The 27,964-nt window shown below is 41.3% G+C and overlaps 1 protein-coding gene across 6 annotated transcripts; it reads left to right on the top strand.

Annotated features, from left to right (window-relative positions):
* Positions 1 to 676: 676 nt before the first annotated feature.
* On the top strand, positions 677 to 27,964 carry LOC110508496. Of its 6 annotated transcripts, none has more exons than XM_036966612.1 (35): positions 677 to 812; positions 4,598 to 4,655; positions 4,954 to 4,983; positions 8,535 to 8,621; positions 8,795 to 8,854; positions 8,957 to 9,028; positions 9,198 to 9,263; positions 9,349 to 9,444; positions 9,571 to 9,642; positions 10,092 to 10,160; positions 10,257 to 10,331; positions 10,813 to 10,881; positions 10,994 to 11,065; positions 11,218 to 11,274; positions 11,362 to 11,433; positions 11,670 to 11,738; positions 11,822 to 11,893; positions 11,979 to 12,047; positions 12,166 to 12,240; positions 12,481 to 12,552; positions 12,644 to 12,712; positions 12,793 to 12,861; positions 20,518 to 20,565; positions 20,656 to 20,745; positions 20,840 to 20,908; positions 20,994 to 21,065; positions 21,167 to 21,226; positions 22,186 to 22,260; positions 22,447 to 22,506; positions 22,637 to 22,699; positions 22,787 to 22,864; positions 22,966 to 23,005; positions 23,129 to 23,180; positions 23,299 to 23,713; positions 23,843 to 27,964. In XM_036966612.1, the coding sequence occupies exons 2-35, from the start codon at positions 4,605 to 4,607 to the stop codon at positions 25,571 to 25,573; spliced, it is 4,296 nt and encodes a 1,431-aa protein (XP_036822507.1). In that variant the 5' UTR covers positions 677 to 812; positions 4,598 to 4,604; the 3' UTR covers positions 25,574 to 27,964. The 6 variants fall into 6 exon arrangements, with proteins under 6 accessions (XP_036822507.1, XP_036822508.1, XP_036822505.1 ...); XM_036966613.1 differs by having other exon boundaries at positions 679 to 812; positions 4,577 to 4,655; XM_036966610.1 differs by lacking the exons at positions 677 to 812; positions 4,598 to 4,655; positions 4,954 to 4,983 and adding an exon at positions 7,289 to 7,750.

Genomic DNA, 27,964 nt, shown 5'->3' with positions numbered 1-27,964 from the left:
CATCCCTGTTAGTGAACATTTTCCCTTTGCCAAGATAATCCATCCACCTGACCGGTGTGGCATATCAATAATCTGATTAAACAGCATGATCATTACACAGGTGCACCTTGTGCAGTTTTGTCACACAATGTCGCAGATGTCTCAAGTTTTGAGGCAGCGTGCAATTGGCATGCTGACTGCAGGAATGTCCACCAGAGCTGTTGCCAGAAAATTGATTGTTCATTTCCCTACCATAAATGGCCTCCAATGTCATTTTAGAGAATTTGGCTGAGGGGAGGATGGCTCATAATAATCTCTGGAATGGAGCAAATGGAATGGCATCAAACACATGGAACCCATATGTTTGATGTATTTGATACCATTCCACTTATTCCACAACCACTAGCCCGTCCTCCCAAATGAAGGTTTCACCAGCCTCCTGTGTATCATAATGCAAATTCATAACATATTGAATGAATTGCAATTCATAACATATTATATGAATTGTAATTTGTATCATATTATATGAATTGTAATTGGTAATATATCATATGACATGGTTGATGGCCACCATATGAAACGCAATGTATAATACTAAATGGAGGGTTACAGATTTACGTTTACTACGTTACGTCTACCCCTGACTTCAGGTTGCAGCAGCCAGCCCAACCCATTCCCAGGTGAATTGGGACCGCAAGGCACTGAGGTAAGAAAGACAAAAAGGTGAGTTTCGTGTCTCGCACCCTCATCAAAAGAGAGGAACAACAAAGAAAGCGTTTTGACAAGTTTTGGACTGGGATCCCTCTTCACTGGATAGGGACCCTTTCCTGTCTGTAAGTCACTTCTAAAATAATCAAGTGTGCAGTGGTGTAAAGTACTTAAGTATAAATACCTTAAAGTACTACTTAAGTAGTTTTTTGGGGTAACTGTACTTTACTATTTATATTTTGTACAACGTTTACTTTTACTGCACTACATTCCTAAATATATACATTTTACTCCAATACCGTTTCCCAGACACCCAAACCTACATGTTACATTTTGAATGCTCAGACAGGACAGCAATATGGTCTAATTTACACACCTACCAAGATAATGTGTTGTCATCCCCACTGCCTCTGATATGGCGGAATCATTAAACACAAATACTGAGTTTGTAAATTATGGCTGAGTGTTAGTTTGCCCCTCCGTCTGTCTGTAAAAAAATAAAAATGAATTCATGCTGGCTGGTTTGCTTAATTAATATAAGTAATGTGATGTACAGCATTTACTTTAACTTGGAACTTTTACTCAAGTGTGAGAATTTAGTATTTTTTCGACCACTGTACTTAAGTACATTTAAAACCAGATATTTTTACTCAAGTAGGCTTGTATTATATTGGCAGACTCACTTCACTTGAGTCATTTTCTATTAAGATATGTTTACTTTTATTTAAGTATGACAATTTAGTATATTTTCAACAACTGCAAATACTCTATAGTTTTATGCAAAGGACTGGCTTGTTTTTCAAAGCAAGATTAGGCTATTTGACAAGGTGTTTTATTATAAGAATGTGTTGCTTGTTGCTGTGGGTTGGAATGACTTAACACAATACAGATGTGCCTGGCTGGCAGGCAGGTGCTGTTGGTATGAAAAAGATGAGTGATGCTGAAATTCTAGGAATTGCCTCCCACTGAGATATATATATATATATATTACTGTTCAAAAGTTTGGGGTCACTTAGAAAAGTCATTTAAAAAAAAAAAAAAAAAACACTTTTTTGTCCATTAAAATAACATCAAATTGATCAGAAATACAATGTAGACATTATTAATGTTGTAAATAACTATTGTAGCTGGAAACGGCTGATACATAGGCGTACAGAGCAAGCAACCATCAATCCTGTGTTCCAATGGCATGTTGTGTTAGCTAATCATAGCTAACCAAGTTTATAATTTTAAAAAGCTAATTGATCATTAGAAAACCCTTTTGCAATAATGTTAGCACAGCTGGAAACTGTTGTTCTGATTAAAGAAGCAATACAACTGGCCTTCTTTAGACTAGTTGAGTATCTGGAGCATCAGCATTTGTGGGTTTGATAACAGGCTCAAAATGGCCAGAAACAAAGAACTTTCTTCTGATACTCGTCAGTCTATTCTTGTTCTGAGAAATGAAGGCTATTCAATGCGAGAAATTGCCAAGAAACTGAACATCTCGTACAACGCTGTGTACTACTCCCTTCACAGAACAGCGCAAACTGGCTCTAACCAGAATAGAAAGAGGAGTGGTGGGCCCTGGTGCATAACTGAGCAAGAGGACAAGTACATGAGTGTCTAGTTAAGGAAACAGATGCCTCAAGTCCTCAACGTCATGACAGCTTCATTAAATACCTGCAAAACACCAGTCTCAACATCAACAGTGAAGAGGCTACTCCGAAATGTTGGCCTTCTAGGCAGAGTTGCAAAAAAAAAGCCATATCTCAGACTGGCCAATAAAAAGAAAAGATTAAGATTGGCAAAAGAACATACACTGGACAGAGGAAGATTGGAAAAAAGTGTTATTGACAGACAAATCTAAGTTTGAGGTGTTTGGATCACAGAGAACATTTGTGAGACGCAGAAAAAAGGAAAAGATGCTGGAAGAGTGCTTGATGCCATTTGTCAAGCATGGTGGGGGCAATGTGATGGTCTGGGGGTGCTTTGGTAGTGGTAAATTGGGAGATGTGTACAGGGTAAAAGGGCTCTTGAAGAAGGAAGGCTATCACTCCATTTTGCAATGCCATGCCATATACAGTCGAAGGCACTTAATTGGAGCCAATTTTATCCTACAACAGGACAATGACCCAAAGCACAGCTCCAAACTATGCAATAACTATTTAGGAAAGAAGCAGACAGCTAGTATTCTGTCTATAATGGATGGAGTGGCCAGCACAGTCACCGGATCTCAACCTTATTGAGCTGTTGTGGGAGCAGCTTGACCATATGGTACGTAAGAAGTGCCCATCAAGCCAATCCAGTTTGTGGGAGGTGCTTCAGGAAGCGTGGGGAGAAATCTCTTCAGATTACTTCAACGAATTGACAACTAGAATGCCAAAGGTCTGCAAGGCTGTAATTGCTGCAAATGAAGGATTCCTTGACTAAAGCAAAGTTTGAGGGACACAATCATTATTTCAATTAAAAATCATTATTTATAACCTTGTCAACGTCTTGACTATATTTCCTATTCATTTTGCAACTCATTTCATGCATGTTTTCATGGAAAACAAGGACATTTCTAAGTGACCACAAACTTTATTTTTACTATTTTCTACATTGTAGAATAATAGTGAAGACATCAAAACTTTGAAATAACAGATGTGGAATCATGTAGTAATCAAAAAAGTGTTAAACCAAATAAAAATATATTTTCTATTTGAGATTATTCAAAGTAGCCACCCTTTGCCTTGATGACAGCTTTGCACACTCTTGGCATTCTCTCAACCAGCTTCATGAGGTAGTCACCAGGAATGCATTTCAATTAACAAATGGCTGATACTGTATATATAGACACACTGAACAAAAATATAAATGCAACATGTAACAATTTCAAAGATTTTACTGAGTTACAGTTCATAGAAGGAAATCAGTCAATGGAAACAAATTAATTAGGCCCTAATTTATGGATGTCACATGACTGGGCAGGGGCACAGTCATGGGGGGTCATAGGCCCACCTACTCAGGAGCCAGGCCCACCCACACCCACTAGGGAGCCAGGCCCAGACAATCAGAACTAGTTTTTCTTCAGACGATCCCGCAGGTGAAGAAGCCGGATGTGGAGGTCCTGGGCTGGCGTGGTTACACATGGTCTGAGCTTGTGAGGCCAGTTGGATATACTGCCAAATCCTCTAAAATGACGTTGGAGATGGCTTATGGTAGAGAAATTAACATTCCATTATCTGACAACAGCTCTGGTGGACATTCCTGCAGTAAGCATGCCAATTGTACTTTCCCTCAAAACTTGAGACATCTGTGGCACAAAACTGCACATTTTAGAGTGGTGTCCTTTTATTGTCCCCAACACAATGTGCACCCTTGTGATGATAAGTATGTTTAATCAGCTTCTTGATATGCCACACCTGTCAGGTAGATGAATTATTTTGACAAAGGATAAATACTCACTAACAGGGATGTAAACAAATGTGTACCAAAGTTTTGAGAGAATTAAGCTTTTTGTGCATATGGAAAATGTAAGGAATATTTTATTTCAGATCACGAAACATGGGACTAACACTTTACATGTTGCGTTTCATATACAGTAGGAGACAGAATTGGGGTTCACAGCATGACCTCTCTTGGAATTGTCTCCATATCGAGACGTTATACCACTTTGTGCAGCCACAGTCTGTATTTTGTATAGTTTCAATAGTCACTGATATTTTAAAACTTCTGCTACTGTTAGGGAAGAAGTGGTCTCCGTGGGTTTCCTCTGAACTAAATGAGCATTTGTAGACACTGTTTTCGGATTGACCGACAAGATAATGATCTTGGTTTAGTTGTCTGTTGTGAGATCTGAACGTCTTAAGCAAGCCCTATTCCCCTCCCTTTCCTTTTTGCTGCTTGCCCTGTACAATTTTACAAGCATATCACTGTGGTTTCCCAGAGGCAGGATGGAACAGTGCACGTTGAAGCCAGATGTGAAAAGAAATCAACAGAAACAGGTAAGAGCATACTACTACAGGAAAACAACTTATCTCTTATACAACACTTCTAAAACACTTCTACTTAAAAAAAACAAGATTATAATAACCTATCTGACCCTATAACACAAACCACCACATCAAAACTCTAATTGAATACATTACGAGACAAAACAAACACTGAAGACATTCTATAAACACAATTTCAGATGAATAAACCAAGAAAGAACATTAAGCTGAACATAGGCCTACTGTCAATACCGCATAGTTGAATACACTAACTCTTATCTCCTCTCTCGTTACGTCCCTCTCTCCGCAGCCTTTACCTCCACCGAAGCCTGCAAAGGAGGTATACTATAATATTTAAAAGCTTTAGATTACAGAGGACTCACCTTCCTCCTGAGTTATGTAATGTCATGTTTTAAACTTCTGTTCTGTTTGAGAAACCCTGCTGTAGGGTAGCACCATGGTGTAGGCGGAGGACAGCTACTTTTTGTCCTCCTCTGGGTACATTGACTTCAATACAAAACCAAGGAGGCTCGTGGTTCTCACCCCTTCCATATATTTACATTTGAATTAAGTCCTCCAACCTATCAGAGCTCTTGCAGCATGAACTGACATGTTGTCCACCCAATGACAGGATCTAGTACTAAAAGCATAAGCTAAAGCTAGCTAGTGCTGCAGTGCATAAAATGTGGTGAGTAGTTGACTCAAAGAGAAAGACAATAGTTGAACAGTTTTGAACAAATGTATTTCTTCAAAAATAAAGAAGCAATATTTTAATATTTTTTTCCACCCTCACTTTCTCTTATTTAGCTATCAAATGCAGCTAACGTTAGCTAGCTAGTTTAGACTACTCAAAAACCCGGTTCTAAACAGAGAGATGCTATTTATCTAGCTTGCTATGGCTATCCAACACTGGAACTCTTCCAAGTCAAGGTAAGCTTTTGGTTTCATTAATTTATTGCCACCAGAGCCCGCCAGTGTAACTGCTAAACTACTTGCTAACTGTACACTGTACTGCCTGATTGTAGCTGGTTTATTAACCCATTATTATTAGCTATTATTATTATTATTATTATTATTAGCTATGTTGTTGACTTAAAATTAGCTAATGACAATGACAACGATATAGGCTGTATGTAGCGTTTAGTGTTTATCATATGACGGTTTGGCATAGAAAGGGTTTTCCACTTGGTCACAGACAGCTGATGTTTTGTGCACTGAACTCCACAAGCGAAGGAAAAAGTTGAGGAGAGCGCATAGATGCGAGAAGGAATTATACAACGATCTGGCTGCTATGAAAGTGAACTGATTTTGCATGTGATCAGGGTGTATTCATTCCTCCGATTCTGTTGAAAAATGAAAGAAAGGGGATAAACGTACCTGAATGTGTCCAGTAGAAAATCTTTTGCTACTGTTGGACTAATGATTACACCCTAGATCATCTAGATGCAGGCAAAATTGACACATTCAATACCGCTTTGCACAATGTCTGTCACATTGATTACTCAAATTTCTCTTGACCTGTGCACCTATGTTGCAAACGTTCATTCATAGGCTAGGTTGTAGCAACCTCATGATGGGTATAGGTCAAGTTCGAGTATCGTATAGTAAGTAGTAGGGATGTACGATATATCGGTGAACACATCAGAATCGGACGATATTAGCTAAAAACGCCAACATCGGTATCGGCCAATGTCTAGCTTAACGCCCGATGTGCAAAACCATGTCAAAGCTGACATACATACCTATATAACATGCCTAATGACTGCACGTAACATTTTGAGCTATATGTGCAACACATCATTCCTAAACTAGCCCACAATGTCTGCTGTGTGGATCAAGCAATCAACAATTCAAGCTGTCATTTGAAAAAGCAACAATGTTTCAGCGAGACAACTCAAAGGCGAAATCCATTAAAGCCAAGATAATGGAATTCATTGCCCTTGACAATCAACCTTTCTCTGTTGTGGGTTATGTTGGCTTTCGCAGACTGGTCGAGCACCGGTTAACACAACCAGGTGCGCTATTTTTCCGATGTTGCCCAACCGGAGTTACACAGTAATTAGCATCACTGCTAATAGCTTCATTTGGAACGCAGATTGGGTCTTAGTGTGTCAAAAAAGATACAGAAGCACTGTCAAAGCTGTACATAAAAGTCAGCAAACACCGGCCACGACCGCAACTTCTGGGGTAGCTAGCTTTAGCTTGGTACCTAGCTAGCACCAATACAACCAGCATGAAGAGAATGACCAGAAACTGCAGTCATTTTCATTATTCTTAGCAATGATTTAGGATTATTTGTGAGTACGTATTAGCTAGGTTGCCACTTGTTGTTCGCCTATTGAAATTGAACTTCAGTTCACGAAAATAACTAGCCAGCTTAACCCTGTTGCCCAAAGCTACGTTATAAGCAGCCAACTAGCTTAATCTAGCTAGTTGAGGCTCAACCGGACTGGGTTATGTGTTGTGAAGCAAGCCATAATAAGGATTAGGCACACTAGTGGAATTTGCAGTTTGCCTTCAAAATAAAAGTATGTCATTGGCAGTGATGCAAACGAATACAAATAGTAGAATTATGCAATACTTTTATTTTCAAGGCTAACCGCAAAGCCCACTTGTGGCCAATCCTTTTTGTGGCTAGTCTCACATAGATGGTTCCGACCACCATTAATAAACTATGAACTGTCGTATAAATTAGGGTTATTTTAGATGATGACACCTAGCTATAGCTACTGAAACAGATTATGTCGCTTTGCTATGTTTTTTGGGGGAGAACATTGTTTGCATCCATGAGCTAGCTAACTTTTTTTTATGACCAGCACTGTAAGTGTGCAAGACAACTTTACCAGCATCATAGCATACGTATAGATGAATCGTGACATATGAAATACGAGTGATAGTGTAATCAATGTGTAGTAACCACGTAAAAATGTATGAACGCGTTACATTATTATGTGACGTACGTTCATATTCAGGTCCTGATTGGTCAACACATTTATTTGACAAGTCAAATAGTGTTAAATAGTATATTTTTTGACACGCAAAGACCCAAACGGCATACCATAGAAATCGTGGTTGAGAATGAAACTGAACAAATGAACAAGGAAACGGTAAGTAAGTGAAATAAATAGGTTTTGATTATGTTTTACTGGCAATGGGGACACACGTAAATGCCTTCAAAATAATTGTTTGGTCAGTGTGGTGTGCGTGTGTGTAACGTTTATTTAACTATTTACAATGACGGCCTGCCCCGGCCAAACACGGACGACGTTGGGCCAATTGTGCGCCGCCCTATGGGACTCCCTATCACGGCTGGATGTGATACAGCCTGGATTCGAACCAGAGACTCTAGTGACGCCTCTTGCGCTTAGATGCAGTGCCTTAGACTTCTGCGTCCATGTGTGTGTGTGTTTTAACTATTTAACTGCACTAGAATGCTTAAAAGGCCGCAATTGTGTTTTATATCAGTTATTTGTATCGTTTTTTTTGGCAAGGAAAATATCGGATATCAGTATCAGCCAAAAATGTCATAATGGTGCATCACTAGTAAGTAGCCTAAACATATCCATGTTACATTGAGCTGGGTGACTGGAATATGAATGACAGTCATCGAATATGCTGTAATATAAAAAATAATCATCCTCCCTCATCTTAAGGCACCGACTGCCACTGCTTGAATTCAGACATTGATTTATGTGGGATGTGTCTACCTCCTGGTTATATTTCATATATATATTATATTTCATTTAGGAAAGATATAACGTTTTTGACCTGACAAAGATTTTCCTCATCAGGAATGATGAGAAAAATAATTTGTCTGTGAGTGTTCAAATCACTTGGATCGGGTATACAATTCAGCTGAAAATATAAGAACAGACTATTTTTGTCTGTCAGGCCAACAGGAACTTGATCCAGACAGAGACTAGAGGGAAACAAGCCAGAACTCCAGTGGTTCCATCCAGAGTTAGACCCACTGCAAAGGTAGGCCTATCAGCTCCCACCATAACCACCACACTACTGCATCCCTTACACACTTCTGGCATAAACTTGTACTGGCAGAGATGTTCCATAGAGAGACATGGCCTGTAAATCTCAATGTTTCATATCTCATTGAAATTGTATATTTTTCCGCGTGGGTACGCGGGTAATATCAGGAACCAAATGTTATGGCCAGAAACGGCAGTCGCAAGAGTACACAGGCAGAGCACATAAAGGTACATGCACACGCACAGATTTTGACAATGACATGTCATGTTCCTCTGCCTTAGTTTGAACCTTCTCAGGCCTTTAGTCTCAAACCACTGTCTCTTCATCAGGGCTCAACAGAAATGGACATTTCACCGATTAAGGCCTCTGATCCCCGAGAAGATGAGACCGACTTCAAGCAGGTATGTTCGGTGCTTCTGGTTTCATTGAAGAGAAATGTGTCATAGTATAAAACCATGTTTTTCACAGGTCTCTCTTATAAAATACATTTGATCTCAATTAGAATATTCTGTATAAATAAAGGTTGAATTACAAATGCTTCACTCTCTTTATCATGGATATCTTTTTTAGGACAAATTTGGGGGCCTTGGTGGAATGTTTCAGAAATTACAAAAAGAGCCAACCCCTACCTTTACAGTGAGTGGACACCTGTCAGTTAGTTGGCACACCAATCACCTATGTTTTCCTTATGATTGATCTTATAGTTTCTCTTCTCTCTCAGAGCTACATGTCAGATAATGAGACGCCTGAAGAGCCCACCCCAGAAAAGGAGCAGACCTCTGAGAACACAAAGAAGAGGCTGAGTCAGGCCAAACAAGTGTGTGTGGGAGAGGAGAGCGATATCTATAGACTACTAAACATATGCGATTGCATTAGAGATACAATGAGAGACAAAGTTTGTTATTAAATAGTGGGCGATTTTCAACATGTATCACTCTTTCAGGACAAAGGAGGACTGATGAGAGGAATGTTCCAGAAAGCAACTAAAGACAAACTCTCTTCTCCTTCACTGACGGTAACATTTTCTTATTTTCTACTCTTGTTTATCTGTTGTTAACTTTGCTGTTTGTGTGCTCTACTACAACAATGATTTTGAAGCGCTTACAAGGTGTCATTGTTTTCATTGGTCCTAGGTCAGTACAGTAAGTAGTGATCCCAATGACAAACAAGAACAGACAGCTGAAAGCACTCCTGTATGTATCATGATAGGATGATACAAACAATCAAAAAAAATTCAAGCCTGGTTATTTTCTCATCCTGAAATATGCAAATAAGTCTAACTATATTCATGTATCTCCTCTATTGTTCTGGAGAAGGGGGGGTGGGGGGGTTGTTCAGTGGAATCCAAAAGAAACCCCCCCAAAACTGCTGGAGAAGAGATACCTGCACACGTGTGTAGCATATGTAGATGCCCAATTGTGCACTAATCTTTTTTTGTACTGGAATACACATTTTCTGTTCCAGGACAATCTCTCAGTTCACAGTGAGCTTTTAACCAGCAACAACAGTCTCTCTGACAACAACAACATCAAAGTAAGCTGGTTTAAGGAAGTTAAACTCAAGCTAATTTGATCCCGCTGATAACTTCATGGTGGTGTTCTGTGTAAACGGTCCCTCTGTGTGTTTCAGGAGAAGGGAGGCATCTTCAGTGGAATGTTCAAGAAGTCTACCAAACCTGTGGAAGAACCACCTCAAACAGAAGAGGTAAAGTAATACGGTATACTATTTACCTGTTGTAAATATGATGTATAAGTTTTCTGTTCTATTGACAAATCTGCAATCACAACACTTAAACTCTTAATGGCAAATGTATGTTGCCATTAAATTTGATTTAATATCAAGCAAATAGATTAATAATTGATTTGTTCACGTATTGTCACTGTGCAGGTAACATAATTTTATGAAAAAAAGTATACCCAAACTCTCTTCAGCCCAGCTTAAACAAAAAAAGGGAATCAGGTGCTCAACTGAAGGACTTGAAAATCCCCAAAACATTCCTTACCCCGGGACACGTCAACTGGTGACTATCCAGGACAATAAAGAAAAATGATCACTCAGTTTTTGCATAAATCTGATAGATTAATTGCCGGGACAAACAAACAATAGGCTTTACGTTTCTGCATGGATCACCTTCATCAGAGCATAACATCATTTCCTCTTTGTGTTGCCTGTCATTGTCATACAGGACCAGCAGTCGCTACACAGTGAGCTCTCAGCCAGCAATGACAGTCTCTCTGACACCAACAACCCTAAGGTGAGGCAGAGTTGAGTACTATTCATGTGCTCAGTAAGAGGGTTATGACTAAAGTATTACGGAGATTATCATAGAAATAGTTGACAACCTGATTATGTTCTGATGCCATTAGGCAAAAGGAGGACTTTTCAGTGGAATCCTCAAAAAATCCCCCAAAGCTCCTCGAGAGGGCACACTTGCAGAGGTGAGCGTTCTGGAGATCAACACGTGACTCAAAATATTATTTCCGACCTACTTGTAAATATGCTGACTTGTATCAAAAATGTACCCCATAGCAAATGTTATTATGAATTCTCACTGGCTGAGCAGATATATCTTGATCTGTTTCTCAACCAGGCATTACACGGTGAACATTCAGGCAGCAATGACAGTCTTTCTAAAAACAACAGTAAAGTGAGTAAGGTTTGACAGTTCTTCACATCTGCTGAAGTGTTCTTCACAAATAGCTTCCATTGTTTATTGGAAATGATTGGGTTCCAGGAGAAAGGAGGCATATTCAGTGGAATGTTCATAAAATCCCCCAAGCCTGCTGCTGATGCTTCTCAACCTGAGGTAATATAGCGAAGTCAAGTGTTTGGCTTGGACCAGTCTTACATTTTCTATTTGTTCAGCTTATTCTATGCGTACACACTACTGGTAGCTAGTTACGTAAGCGGCGTCTGCTCACATTACAACACACTTGTGAGTCCAAAACAACAATGTGTGTACAAAACAAATGAACTAAACTAGAAGGGGTATCTTAAATTGGAGCACTGTTGTTTAAGTAACTCTTCCCCGTCATGTCTCAGGACAAGGGGTCATTACAGGGTGAGCTCTCAGCCAGCAATGACAGTCTGGCTGACAACAGCAACCCTAAGGTGAGGCAGAGTTACTGCATTTAGAATTTGAGAAAACCACTTATTCAAATGGGAATTCAAATGACACTGTCTTCTTCTATCAGGGAAAAAAGGGGCTATTCAGTGGAATCCTTAAAAAGACCCCCAAATCATCTGGAGATGAAACACCTGCGCAGGTGAGATCAAACATGTCTGTTTGCTTCAGTTACTTACTGTAAGAGTTTGTTCATTTTCTAACTACAGAACTGTGTTCTGTTCCAGGACAATCTTGCAACATGCAGTGAGCTCTCAGTCAGCAACAACAGCCTTTCTGATACCAACAACACCACGGTGAGGAGGTTTGGTGGAGTATTATCTTCAGACAAACACTATGTATCCAGATAACATTATATGTCAACACAGTAAAACAAAAAAAAAATCTAATCTAAACAGTATTTTTGTATTTCAGGAGAAAGGAAGTTTATTCAGTGGAATGTTCAAGAAATCTCCTATTCCTGCCGATGAAGGCTCTCAACAAGAAGAGGTATCTAGAGATGACGATATTGGCTCTTAATTTGACGTGGACTCATGATATTTATAAGTCTATTATTATTAACCGTCGTTAATTGTTCTAGTAACACTTAATTGCCTCAGAGGACAAGCGGTCATTACCAAGTGAGCTCTCAGCCAGTAATGACAGTCTCTCTGACAACAACACTATAGAGGTGAATAGATGTCCAGATACCTGGAGCAGGATATTACTACTATCACTTGTGTGTTTCAGGAGAGAGGTCAATTCAGTGGAATGTTCCGAAAATCACCTAAACCTGCCGATGAAGGCTGTCAACCAGAAGAGGTAACTACATTAGGTCTTAATTTGACCATGACTAGTCGGTCATGTTTATAACTTTTGGTGAGTGTCATAGTAACACTGGATTGTCTCATAGGACAAGCGGTCATTACACAGTGAGCTCTCAGCCAGTAATGACAGTCTCTTTGACAACAGCAACCCTAAGGTGAGACTGAACTCCGCTAACTTGATCTCCAGGTGACATGATTTCAGTTGCTCTTTCTAAACTGCATCTGTGTGTTTCAGGGTAAAGGTATATTTAGTGGAATGTTCAAAAAGGCTCCTAAAACAGCTGAAGCCTCGCAACCAGAAGAGGTAAACATGTTAGTCCTAAGAATCATTTCTATTCAGTCTCTATGGTATATACAGTGCATTCAGGAAAGTATTCAGACCCCTTCCCCTTTTCCACATTTTGTTACGTTACAGCCTTATTCTAAAATAGATTCTTTAAAAATTAATCGTCATCAATTTACACACAATACCCCGTAATGACAAAGCGAAAACAGGCATTTGACATTTTTGCAAATGTATTCAAAATAAAAAACAGAAATACCTTATTTACATAAGTATTCAGACCCTTTGCTATGAGACTCAAAATTGAGATCAGGGGGATCATTGTTTCCATTGATCATCCTTGAGATGTTTCTACAACTAGATTGGAGTCCACCTGTGGTAAATTCAAATGACTGGACATGATTTGGAAAGGCACACACCTCTCTATATAAGGTTCCACAGTTGACAGTGCATGCCAGAGCAAAAACCAAGCCATGAGGTCGAAGGAATTATCCGTAGAGCTCCGAGACAGGATTGTGTCGAGGCACAGATTTGGGGAAGATTACCAAAACATTTCTGCAGCATTGAAGGTCCTCAAGAACACAGTAGCCTCCATCATTCTTAAAAATTGATCAAATTTGGAATCACCAAGACTCTTCCTAGAGCTGGTCACCCGGCCAAACTGAGCAATCAGGGGAGAAGGACCTTGGTCAGGGAGGTGACCAAGAACCCAATGGTCACTCAGACAGAGCTACAGAGTTCCTATGTGGAGATGGGAGAACCTTCCAGAAGGTCAACCATCTCTGCAGCACTCCACCAATCACGGCTTTATGGTAGAGTATCCAGACGGAAGCCACTCCTCAGTAAAAGGCACATGACAGCCTGCTTCGAGTTTACCAAAAATACACAAAGGTATCTCAGACCATGAAAAACAAGATTATCTGGTCTGATGAAACCAAGATTGAAATCTTTGGTCTAAATGCCAAGCGTCACGTCTGGAGGAAACCTGGCACCATCCCTACGGTGAAGAATGTTGGTGGCAGCATCATGCTGTGGGGATGTTTTTCAGTTGCAGGCATTAGTAGACTTGCCAGGATTGAAGGAAAAGTGAATGGAGCAAAGTGCAGAGAGATCCTTGATGAAAACCTGCTCCAGCGCGCTCAGGACCTCAGACTGGTGGCGAAGGTTCACCTTCCAACAGGACAACGACCTTAGGCACACAGCCAAGACAAAGCAGGAGTGGCTTCGGGACAAGTCTCTGAATGCCCTTGAGTGACCCAGCCAGAGCCCGGACTTGAACCCAATCAAACTTCTCTGGAGAGACCTGAAAATAGCTGTGCAGCGACGCTCCCCATCCAACCTGACAGAGCTTGAGAGGATCTGCAGAGAAGAATGGGAGAAACTCCCCAAATACAGGTGTGCCAAGCTTGTAGTGTCATTTTGAAGAGGACTCCAACCTGACAGAGCTTGAGAGATATGTTATTGATTTATTTAGCCTTTATTTAACTAGGCAAGCCAGTTAAGAACGGCCTACCCCGGCGAAGCCCTAACCCGGACAACACTGGGCCAGTTGTGCGCCGCTCTATGGGACTCCCAATTGCGGCTGGTTGTGATACAGCCTGGAATTGAATCAGCTCTGTAGTGACGCCTGTAGCACTGAGATGCAGTGGGACTCCCACTCGGGAGCTCTGCAGAGAAGAATGGGAGAAACTCCCCAAATAGGATACACATGGTACTTGCAGTTTCCTTCTCGACAAGGCTACAACAATAAAAAATAATAAAACGTACGATTATGAACATGAAGTAAATGGCTCAGTAGATCATAATAAACATTTTAGCATATGTATAATACAGGGATGCACAATTTATAGTACAATATTTACACATGTATCAGGGAACGGGGGATTGGGGGGCAAGTGTTTAAATTGTGCAATATTAGCAATAGTACATAAGAGTCTGGTAGCAGTAGTTGTGATGTGTGTGTGTAGCATGAATGTATATGTGTGCGTGAGTGAGTGCATGTGTGCGGAGAGTCAGTACAGGTGATCAGTCATTTTGAAGTATTCAACAGTCTGATGGCTTGTAGATAGAAACAGTTTCTGAGCCTGTTGGTACCAGACCTCATGCTCCGATACCGTCTGCTCGAGTGAACAGCTCATGGCTGCGGGACTTCCTCAGGCACCATTTCAAGTAGATGTCCTGGATGGATGGGAGCACAGTCCCAGTGATGTACTGGGCCGTCTTCAACAGGGCCTTGCGGTAGGGCCTTGCGGTCGTGGATGGGGTACCAGGCCGTGATGCAACCGGTCAGGACGCTCTCGATGGTGCAGCGGTACTATTTGGGAGGACCCGGGGTGGCATGCCAAATTTATTCAGCCGCCTTAGGAAGTAGACACGTTGTCGCGCCCTCTTGACAAGTGTGGTGATGTTGTTGATCCATGTCAAGTCCTCTGTAGTGTGAACGCAGAGGATCTTAAACTGCTGACTCGCTCTACTGCAGTCCCGTTGATGTGGATCGGAGCGTGTTCCCCCTCCTCTGCTTCAACTCCTTTGTTTTGCTGACATTGAGGGAGAGGTTGTTGTCCTGGCACCACAATGCCAGTTCACCTACCTCCTCCCTATAGACTGACTCATGGTTTTTGGTTATCAGGCCTACAACGGTGGTGTCGTCAGAAAACTTGATGATGGAGTTGGTGTTGTGTAAAAACAAGGGCTGGGGACACACCACTGGGGGGCCCCTGTGTTAAGAGTCAGCGTGAAGAATATGTTGTTGCCGATCCTCACAGCCTGTGGTCTGCCTGTCAGGAAGTAGAGGATCCAGTTGCAGAGGATGGTGTCCAGAACCAGGGCTCTGAGCTTGGACGGAACAATAGTGTCAAATGCTGAACAGTAGTCAATGAACAGCATTCTCACATAGGTGTTCCTCTTGTCCAGATGTGTTAGGGTTGTGTGAATGGCGATGGAAATGTCATCTTCCGTGGCTCTGTTGGAGCGGTAGGCAAATTGGAGTGGATCCAGTGTGGCTGGCATGTTGGCATTGTTGTGGGCAATGACTAGCGTCTCAAAGCACTTCATGGTGACAGGGGTGAGTGCGACGGGGCGACAGTCATTTATTTGGGCATGTTGTAGTGGGCAGTAATATTTCACATGTGTCTATATGATATTATAAATACCTCACAATCGACTCGTAATATGACTACGCAATTATACTATTAAAATGTTAATCTGACTCCTGGGCCACCATTTACTGTAGTGGGCGGTAATATTTGATATTTGAATATACAGTATATGACATACATGACATGCGACTCGTAATAATACTAAGCAATTGGCCCATTCAAATGTTTATCTGACTGCATAAAGATTAGCAATATGCAAGAGACAATGGTTGAGTTACAGCAATACGCAATGAAGAAACGTCTGAGAACAGAATTCTAAATACAAGTGTATTGTAGCTTAAGTTACACGACATTAACAAGCATTACTAGGCATTATTCTAAGCATGGTCAGAGAGAGAGAGAAATCATAACCTGAACGGCCATGCCCCAAAAGTCCACGGGGTGGAGAGAGAAAAAATAGTGAGTCTCACCACAGCAGTTCAGGATTTTTAAAAAAGGAACATTTTATAAGCATCTAAGTTATTTAGATTCAAAAACTGAGTTGTTGACCAATAGAATTACTGTAAAGTTCATCTCCAATCAGATATCAGACCTACATGATGTAACGTCTGTATCTCAGAGGTGACACAATGGAGGGTTGGGAGAGATAATACAGACAATGCTGAATTCCTAAGACAACACAGGAAATGATTGCATACAGTTGATAAGAAGAGTCACTTTGGATGCTGCCCTACAATGTGTCCTTGGTTTTCTTGGTTGCTGGAATGATGAGGGTATCCTTGAAGCAAGTGGGGACTACAGCCTGGGACAAGGACAGGTTGAAGATGTCTGATCAGTGAACACACTAGCCTCATTTATACCTGGTGCTAACATGCTGCCTTTGTCCTCATCTTATCCACATTCTGATAGTGTACATCGCATCTACACGTCAGTACAATATGTCTTTTATCTGTCCACAGTGTCATTATTGTGACCAAATATCCTGGTCCCTGCCTATATGCCAATTGTTTGACAGATATTCTTTCAAAATAATATTTATTTTAAGACATTGATGCTTTAAGTCAATGGCATCACCTGTCCATGATTTTAGAGGGCGGGATAATGAGGATTTAAATAGTTTCACTGTCCAGACCTGCCTACACTTCTAAGATATCCAAATAGAATGTGTGTCTGACTACCTCTGGAGGTGGGTAGAAAGATCTGATCACAATGAGTCTTTTTATCGTCTACACTTGCCCTAAAATGTGGACACAATCTAAATGTGGAGAAGATCAGAACAAAGGACGTATGTTAGAACCAGGTATAAATGGGGCTTCTGAGGACATGGCCAGGAATTTTTGTTGGGGAATGTCCAGATTGTTATTGTGGGTACAACATCCTCAACACATTACCTAATGAAGCCTGTGACTGACTATGTATATTTGTCAGTGTTGATGGATGAGTTCTGGTTGGATGAATCTTTGAACATATTCCAATCAATATTCTCAAAACACTCCTGCAGCATTGAGTCTGCCTCTTCTGTCCAGGCCCTCACTATTCTCTGTGTTAGTGGCTCCCTCTTGAGTTTCTGCTTGTAGGAACAGAGAGACGTGATCTGATTGGCCGAAGTGGGGCTGGGGGACGGTTTTGTATGATCGCAGATGTTTGTGTACACATGGTCCAGCACATTGTTTCCTCTCATCAAATCAAATTATATTGGTCACATACACATATTTAGCTAATGTTATTGCGGGTGTAGCGAAATGCTTGTGTTCCTAGCTCCAACAGTGCAGTAGTATCTAACAATTCACAACTATACACACAAATCTAAAAGTAAAAGAATGGAATTAAGAAATATATAAATATTAGATTGAGCAATGTCAGAGAGGCACCTTTATTGACCTCGCCCTCTGGATGGCAGCGGGGTAAACAGGCCGTGGCTTGGGTGGTTGATGTTCTTGATGATCTTCTTGGCCTTCCTGTGACATCGGGTGCTGTAGATGTCCTGGAGGGCAGGTAGTTTGCCCCCGGTGATGCATTGGGCAGACCACACCATCCTCTGGAGAGCCCTTCGGTTGTGGGCGGTGCAGTTGCCGTACCAGGCGGTGATTTCCCACAAAAGCTACTGGCTTTCTGTGGCTTTACACTGCACAGTACTACTCAATTCCTAATTTTATTATGCTTTTGGTTTGGCCCGGTCCTCAGAGGCCATGGTTTGTGAAGGGGAAAAAAGTTGAGTAACGCTTGAAAGGGAAATGAAGCAATAGCTTCTCTGTAGCAAATAAAGAAGTACAGTCATATTTAACATGGTAAATTCACATAAAGTATATAGAAAATTATGTTTTTCAAATGGAGAAAGTTTCTATTGCAAGGTGATGAGATGTGTATCTCAAGTGTGAACTGTTTCTCAAAACTAGTGATAATTGGTAATGGTCATATTGGGCTCAATTTGGTGAGTTCAAAGACAACTTTGGTAGTATTACAAACTTTGAAACAACTGGTTTCTAGTAGGCTACATAATTAGAAAAGGCCTGTTTCTCTGAACCTCAGGCAGTAGGCTCGAGAACACCGTTCCCTCACCAGTCAAAGGCAGACAGACTCTGACCAGCAGCAGCAACCTATCCTCCTTATTTACAGTGCATTCGGAAAGTATTCAGACCCCTTCACTTTTTCCACATTTTGTTACGTTTACAGCAATATTCTAAAATGGATGAAAAAAAAAAAAGATCCTCAATCTACACACAATACCCCATAATGACAACCTGAAGAGGTTTTTAGAAATATTTGCAAATAAAACAGATTTAGGGGTTTCCGAATGCACCAAGATTGAATTGTTTGGCCTGAATGCCAAGCGTCACGTCTGGAGGAGACCAGGCACCGTTCATCACCTGGCCAGTCAGGATCAAGGGAAAGATGAATGAAGCAAAGTACAGAGAGATCCTTGATGAAAACCTGCTCCAGTTCAGTTCAGGAACTAAGACTGGGGGCGAAGGTTCACCTTCCAACAGGACAATGACCCTAAGCACCCAGCCAAGACGATGCAGGAGTGGCTTCAGGACAAGTCTCTGAATGTCCTTGGGTGGCCCAGCCAGAGCCGGACTTGAACCCAATCAAACTTCTCTGGAGAGACCTGAAAATAGCTGTGCAGCGATGCTCCCCATCCAACCTGACAGAGCTTGAGAGTATCTGCTGAGAAGAATGGGAGAAACTCCCCAAATACAGGTGTGCCAAGCTTGTAGTGTCATATTGAAGAGGACTCGCTGCCAAAAGTGCTTCAACAAACTACTGAGTAAAGGGTCTGAATACTTAAGTAAATGTGATACGTTTATATATATATATATATATATATATATATATATATATATATATATATATATATATATATATATATATATATATATACATACACACATTTGCTAAAAATAATCTAAAAACTTGTTTCTGCTTTGTCATTATGGGGTATTATGTGTAGATTGATGAGGGGGGAAAAAAACAATTTTATACATTTTATAAGACTGTTAACATAACAAAATGTGGAAAAGGTGAAGGGGTCTGAATACTTTCCGAATGCACTTTGTTTTAGAAAACACATTTGAAAGCCAAAATTGAGGAGGGAAAGCACTCAATGTTTATGCAACCTAATAATCAACCCCTAAAAATACTTCCAGAACAACCTTTATATATATTTTGTTCAATTGAGAAAATCTACAACCGAAATCAGCCCACCCTACTCGTCATTGATAGGGATGTGACATTGATAGGGATGTGACATTGATAGGGATGTGACATTGATAGGGATGTGACATTGATAGGGATGTGACATTGATAGGGATGTGACATTGCACAGCAGAAAGCTGGTTTATTTCTTTATTATCTGATTTATTCTTGATTTCAATATGGAAGGGAAACCTGGTGTTTGTATATACCGTTTCTTGATGAGTAAAATGTATTCTCATACAGGGTGTTGACCCTGGAACTCCCAAAAAGTATGTAACACAAAGCTGCACTGCTATGGCTAACCAAAAAGGACTGGTTTTGAAAGTTGGATCATCAAATCCATTGAGGCTTTAAACGTTTTCTTAAACTATATATTTTTTTTTTTACATTTAAAGCAACTGGGAAATGTCCATGGCAGGCATTGTTGTTACACATTGGGAGAGAGAGTCAGCTTTGGCAGTGCCTCTTTGACACAGAGAAGAGTCTCGGAAGTGACCTGTCTTGAAGCCTGACTGGTTAGGGTCAAGAAGATCATTCTGAGAGAGATAACGAGAAAGTTAATCAGAGGCAGCACACAAGTGTTTTTGGAAAGAAAAGAAAGATGAGTCGGGAGTGTTGGTTTCTTGAGGAGGGGGAAACTCTGTCCATTTTGAAGTCAGAGGGGGGACAGCCAGTCGTCAGGGATGAGTTGATGAGGGAAGTGAGAAGGTCTCCAGAGATGGTCTGGAGAGGGGATGGGGTCAAGCGGGCAGGTTGTTGGGCGGCCAGACCTCACTAGTCGCAGGATGTCACCTGAAGAGAGAGGGGAGAAAGAGGTCTCTGCTTCAAGATATCGCTGCTTCATTCACATTGAAGGCTTACTGTGCTTTTGTTTTGAATTCAGGATTCAGATTTGGGAACAGACTGTAATGACAACCTCTCAGAAAGCAAGGTAATCTACCCTGAAAGGGTTGTCTCTGTTGTCTGGAACTTCTAGTGACGGTTAGTGTTAGTTTATTAACTCCCTCTGTATCTGATGTAGGAAAAAACTGGGATTTTGGGACTCACTGGGATTTTCAAAAGGTCTCCAAGACCATCGCCAAAGCCATCCCCACGCTTCACTGTTGATAAGGTAGTAAAGTTGTCACTCTCTGGTGTTCTTTGTAACAGTATCAATGTACAATCAAACAAATGTTTATAGTAACCCTGTGCTCTAAATATGTCAGGACCCTCTTACTGAGTACAAGGAACTCTCTGCCAGCAATGACAGCCTCTCAGACTTCACCACAATTAAGGTAAGATTTTGTATACTTACATTTACGTATAAATACATTTGATTTCATATAATTATGTTTTAGAAAATGACTATTTTTGTTGTAGGAAAATCTCTCTGCACAAAGAGAACTCTCAGCCAGCAATGGTAGTTTTTCCGACACTACAACCACCAGCAAAGTGAGTCTTGCACCTTATTTTACCTACACCTGCCTTTATCATCACTTTGTTAACCCACCAATGTGCCTTGTATGTTTACTGAGTATGTATTTTTGACACAGGAGAAAAAAGGAGGGTTTGCAGGAATCTTCAGGAGAACTCCAAAACCTTTAGAGCAACAGGTAATGACAGTCATGTAACATGAGCATTAGCATGTAGCATTAGCAACTGTAGCCAACTGATACATGTTACTATGCAGTTTACACCCAGAACAGAAAACAATGTAGCCAACTGATACATGTTACTATGCAGTTTACACCCAGAACAGAAAACAATGTAGCCAACTGATACATGTTACTATGCAGTTTACACCCAGAACAGAAAACAATGTAGCCAACTGATACATGTTACTATGGAGTTTACACCCAGAACAGAAAACAATGTAGCCAACTGATACATGTTACTATGCAGTTTACACCCAGAACAGAAAACAATGTACACAACTGATACATGTTACTATGCAGTTTACACCCAGAACAGAAAACAATGTAGCCAACTGATACATGTTACTATGCAGTTTACACCCAGAACAGAAAACAATGTAGCCAACTGATACATGTTACTATGCAGTTTACACCCAGAACAGAAAACAATGTAGCCAACTGATACATGTTACTATGCAGTTTACACCCAGAACAGAAAACAATGTAGCCAAATGATACATGTTACTATGCAGTTTACACCCAGAACAGAAAACAATGTAGCCAACTGATACATGTTACTATGCAGTTTACACCCAGAACAGAAAACAATGTACACAACATGTCATGTTTACACGTCTTATCTTTCTCTCTCTATTAGGACAGTATGGACACAACATGTCATGTTTACACGTCCTATCTTTCTCTCTCTATTAGGACAGTATGGACACAACATGTCATGTTTACACGTCCTATCTTTCTCTCTCTATTAGGACAGTATGGACACAACATGTCATGTTTACACGTCCTATCTTTCTCTCTCTATTAGGACAGTATGGACACAACATGTCATGTTTACACGTCCTATCTTTCTCTCTCTATTAGGACAGTATGGACACAACATGTCATGTTTACACGTCCTATCTTTCTCTCTCTATTAGGACAGTATGGACACAGAGCCACTTGTGAGAGGTAGTCAGCTGAAGCGCCGGAGGACAATCAAGAAGAAGAGACGGGTGAGTGATCAGTTATTTAGGTGAATCGACCCATGATTGACCTAAGATTTCAGAGATTTCACTCACGTCGCTACTCAATACAATTACTTGTCTGGTCCCAGTTGGTTTTGAGGCCATACTTTTGTTATGTACTATGAATGATTTTGTTATTTTCATGTTGAATATTAAATCAAAGTTGCTTCTCAGGTTGTGTCATTCCAAGTGAAAAGAACTCTCCCGACGATTCCAAAACGTACTGCTGCTCGGGTATTGCTATTTCTTCTTACGTTCCTCAACCCCTCCAACTCAGTCCATCACTTAATGCCCCTCTATGTAACATAGTTTGTAATACAGTAGTAGTAAAATACTTGCTGTGGTTTTCTGATTTCTCCCTCAGGACTCTGATAAGGAGCCTATCATTGAGGAGGCTGTGGAGCTGCAAGGGCTGGCCCCACTGCAGGTCAGCTATAGAACATGTGTATCATGCACACTGGTGCTTTATATGTTGCCTGTGTCCAGTGGTCTGATGTGTGTCTGTCTGTTCCAGGAGAACACAGTGGAGATCCAGCCTGTGGAAATGGCAGCATACCCCACTGATGGAGTCAACCTTTTGGAGTCTGAAGAGGTATCTGTGTGTCTGTCTGTCTCTCGGTATCTGTCACTCATTCACACTCTCTGATTTGGAGATGACTCTGACATGTTTTCTCATTGTTGTTTCTTTTTCAGGAGAGTGACGGCCTGTTGGACTGGTGGAGATCAGTCGAAGGTGTGTTTCCACCTCAAACTATTTCTGTATGTCTGTGCGTGCATTTAAGTGGCTGAGGGAATATTTATGTGCTGGTGAATGTATGTGTTGAAGTGTGACGACTCTTGTGTTGTGGGTTACCAGGTTGGGAGCAATGGAATGAAACATCCCATTTCCAAGAGGATGAAGCAGATATGTGAGTCATTCATCTCTCTGTGCCTTACGTTCAAGTTCAAAACGTTATTGTCCATCTTCTGTTGACATGGAAAGTTCATTTTAAAACGCCTCTGTCCCTCCCTCTTTCCCTCCCTCAGGGCGGTGGAGCAGGTGGCTGACCGTGTGTTCATGGCGGCTCGGCTGTTTGTGCGTCTCTTCAACCAGCGGGGAGCGTCACTGCAGGGCCGTATCCTGGAGCTGCTGGCCCAGGCCGACGCTGCCGACCAGTTCCACAAGAGGACGGTGACGGCCGCTGTAGGGGGTGGCGTGGCCAGCGTGTGTGGCAGTGTGGCCACCATCACCGGCCTCATCCTTGCCCCCTTCACCTTCGGAGCCTCCATCATCGTCACCGCTGTAGGCATCTCCGTGGCGACCGCTGGAAGCATTGCCTCGGCAACGGCCAACATCACTGATACAGTGCACTCCAACATGGACTGTAAGAAAGTGGAGAAGATGATTCAGGGCTACCAGGAGGAGATCAAGGACATCAGGGAGTGTATGGAGTTTGTACAGGTGGGTTACTGTTCTTTCTCTCTCGCTTACTCACTAACGGGCACACGCATGCATATTCACATCCTGTATAGACATACACACTCCTCCCCCTCTGTCCCTCACGTGTCCTTTCTCTCTGTGTGTCTGCAGGAAGGTATGGAAGCTCTGCAGGAGGGGAACTTTGAAAAGTACACTGAGAGTGCAACCAAGAAGGCTCTGAACCACAACATTAAGCACGTGATGAAGGAGGGGGGGCGGGCCGGAAAGAAACTGATGATCAACACAGACAAGCTCATCAGCACCGTGCAGGTTCTAGGCGTAGCAGGGGGGGCCGCCAAAGCAGTTAAGGCCATCAGCGTTACCACGGGCGTCATGTCCGCTCTCTTCCTCGCACTTGACGTCTTCTTCCTCGCCAAGGATTCCCATGAGCTGCGCAAGGGCGCCAAGACAAAGTTTGCCTCCGAGATCCGAGAGATGTGCAAGGACCTGCAGGACGGGCTACTGGAGCTGAACAAGGTGAAAACCCAGCTGCAGAAAACCATGGATGGGATCGAGCTGGAAGAGTACGAGGAGGAGGAGGAAGTGGAGGTGGAAGTGGATGATGACCTGGAGTCAGACCCAGTTAAACTCGCTCAGCTGGAGCAAGAGCTGGACCAGTTAGAGGAGAAGTTGGACAAGAAGGTCCAGGAGGAACAGAAATGGAATAAAAGCAAGGAGGCGGCAGCTAAGAGTGAGGAAAGGGAAATGAAGGAGGAGAAGAATAGTACAAAGAAGGATAGTAATAAAGTGGAGGGAAAGAAGGCGAGACCTAAAAGTAAAACAATCGAGTTGGGTGAGACTGAGAAAGTGGAGATGGAGAAAGAGCGGACGACTGAGAGGGGAGACACTAGTGGTAGTGTGAAAGGTGATACTAGCAGCGTTCAGAATAAAAAAGGGTCAGAGAAAGGGAAAAAGAAAGATAAAGGAATGGAGAGTAGAAACACCAATGAAAAAGGAAATGTTGAGGGCAAAAAAGAGAAAGGAAATGATAGAGGCAGTACGAATGAGGAGGGTGAAGAAAAGGCAAGAGAGACTGAAAAACAAAGAGGTAGAGGCAAGAAAAATGAGCTGGCTGATACAAAGAAAGGGATTTCAAATGAAAATGTAGAGTCTGAAAGGGGGAAGAGTGAAAGATTGAAGGAACAAAAAGTAGCTGGATGGGAGACTAAGATGAGGGTGAGGGAAACTTCAGAAAGAGGAAACGCAAGCAGACATAGCAGCAAGACTGACAATGAGCAAATCCCGAAGAGGAGCCCAAGGGAGAGAGGCAGTAGAGATGAAATACCAGCGATTGCTCCAGGGAGAAGACGCAGTAAAGATCTGAAGTGTGGGAGCATAACTGAAACGGGTGAGATGGAGAGAACGAGTAAGACTGAAAGGGGTGGGGTAGAGAGGGGGGTTAGGAACTGGAGAGCAGAGATGGATAGGGGAAGTCAAGATAAGCACAGTGTTGACTTAAAGGGAGACTCAGAGAGGGGGAAGACAAAAGAGGAATCTGAGGTGAAAAGAACGAGTGGGGTTGAGAGAGGGACAGCTAAAGGGACCTCTAAGGAGGCAGGAGTGATGGAGAGAATGTCCAGGAGGGAAAACAAAGACAGGGAGTTGGGGTGTAAGAGGGAAAGAGCTGAGGAAAAGCGTGGGAGTAAGATTGAGAAAATGCAAAGAAAATTTGAAAGTGGTAGGGAGGGAGGCATCAGAAATGAAGATGAGGTTCATCAGAGTAAAAGGGACAGGAAGGAGGGTGATGTTGAAAGGAAAAGGGAAGATGGTGATGCTGAGCAGAAGCCTCTCCGCCAAGGCGCTCATCCACACTCCAAAGACATCTGCCAATTTTACATCTGATGCATTATTAACTGAGTACTTAAAGAAGTATTCTAAAAGGGATTAACCTAGTGTTTGGTTTTATATTATTTACTTGGAGACAAATTGAGACAAAGACAGTCATTGTGTTTTAAATATTTGATAGAGCAATGGAACTCAAATGTGCCTTTTTATACACATTTTTCATGACAAAGAGATTTTTTAAACTGTAAAGATTGTTGTATGAAAATTAATTTCTCGTGGACAGACATACATCAACAATTGTCTGGAAGGAATGGGATGTATGGAATAACAAGCAGCAAAAGTTCCGGTTTTGGTTTTTTTTGTCACTGGTTATTTGGACAAGTCACAATTTCGCAGGTGTTAGCATGTTTAGAATTTCGGAAGTGAAGTGGACATTCGGCCATAACTTTCAAATAGGGTGGAGCTCCTTGTTCCGCTCCTCATTCTAGCATCTCATGTATGGACCTTGAATTTAATCGAGCACCTGACCAAATGCTGGGGACTTTAGTTATCGGTTAACCAACATTATATGAACAAATCGCTGTCCAAAAGCTGGTAGCAATTCATATAGATGTCAATGAACTCCATAGGAAGAGTCGCACTGACTCAAAGCACTTTATAGAGCAATGGCTGCTGCTCATTGGGCCGATTCTGACCTGAAATAAGCGCACATAAATGGAACGTAATTACTTTTTTAATGCACTTTTCTCTCTATGCGTATTCTGACCTAAACTTAAGCAAGAGAAAAGCATGCTATTCACCCGCTATTTGTTCGGGGTGGAGATCTAATAAAATGGAGGTGTGGCAGAGGTGTGTTTATAGATCCTCCATATTCTGATTTTGCCTTAATTCCCTCATAATTCCACCACCTTTATGCAAAAGAAATTATGAATAAGGTTGGAACGAACCTGCCGGTTTCAAGTGGGAAAAGCATCTACTTTATTTATATATAAATAACAGCATTCTCCATGCACTGTAATACATACATTGATAAGAGCTATATAAGTTTGGAGAAAGGGATTGCAAATACACATAGCAATTGTTTTAGATCAATCATCGTTATGATCCCTGGAGAAGAACGTGAAACCAGTCATATGGAAGAAAACTGAAAATCATATCAACATGACATGTATTGCGGCACCTTTTCCAAAGTGAAGTAGGCTGTAAACAGCTGTACCGTTATTCTGAATTTGAATTGTGCGCCATCATAATTTGCGTAGATGAAATTTGGAGAGCCAAGCTATAGGTTTCTGTAGAGCTGAACCTGACGATTTGATGCATGCGCTTTCGAATGTTTGAATGGTATGCCCGGGCATTTATACGTATTATTTTACCATTTGTATCATGTTAAATATGATCCACTATTGGGAACCACCATCAGTAATACCCACAAACATTTACAACTGTCACTTTAATGTTCGTTTTCTTCAATTTGTAGCTTACATTTTGCATCATTCCATTCCGTTTACGTGTCTTTCCTCTGTCACGTCTGTGGAGTTGTTCCCGAGGGTCGCTAGCGTTAGTGGTTCATATTAGGCTAATGTTGTGCAATAATTTGGGACATGTAGCCTATTTGAATCATTATGGAACTCAGACCACACGTATCAGGTTAAACCTGGAGCCTGGCACACGGTTCACGACTACTGGACCGGTCACACAGTTCCATGATTAGTGAGGAATAGGATAGATATCATTATTGTTCATTCCTATTGTGCACTTTTCCCCACCTTACAATATTTCATGGATTGAATATGACAACTTTCAGGGTGCATTTTTTATTCATAAATGCATTCTGTGCGTAAATGTTCTACAAACCTGTTTATTTTATTTTGTGATTCTTACATACTTTCTTAACCCTAAAATGTGTTTAAATTATCAGAATATTTTTAAATACACCAGTTGGTGCTGAAACGGAGACGAATATGCATATATTTAGATGGCTTTCTTTTATTGATCTCTATATTCTGAACCCATTCTCAATGTATTCTAGTCAGTCTGTTGACAGAATTTGAATTTTAAAAAAGGTACACAGTATTTAAAAGGGATGGCTTAAAATGAACGTAGGTTACTGAAAATCCTGTTGAAAGAACACTGACCAGGAAGTGAGAGGGATTTCAGCAGTTGAATTAACCTTTTCATGGGTGAGTTCCAAATATCTTTAACGGTCCCCAGCGTGTTTTTGTTATGCACGTTATGTTAGAATGCCCTCACTAGCTTGGTTTCCAACCAATTGGCAACAGATTTTCATTCAAAAATCAGTATAAAGAAAATATGTGCATTTGCCCACCAGTGGCGTTTCTACCAAATGGACTTGTTGTGGATAAAAATCAGTGCGTGATGACGTAGTGCAGACGAAATGTACTTTTTTTGCTTACGTTTTCATGTACTGAATAAAAATCTAAAGTTCAA

The sequence above is a fragment of the Oncorhynchus mykiss genome, chromosome 28 (assembly GCF_013265735.2).
Source record: "Oncorhynchus mykiss isolate Arlee chromosome 28, USDA_OmykA_1.1, whole genome shotgun sequence".
Classification (NCBI taxonomy): Eukaryota; Metazoa; Chordata; class Actinopteri; order Salmoniformes; family Salmonidae; genus Oncorhynchus; species Oncorhynchus mykiss.
Note: the sequence above shows the minus strand (reverse complement) of the source record. Positions and strands in the feature narration are given on the sequence as shown.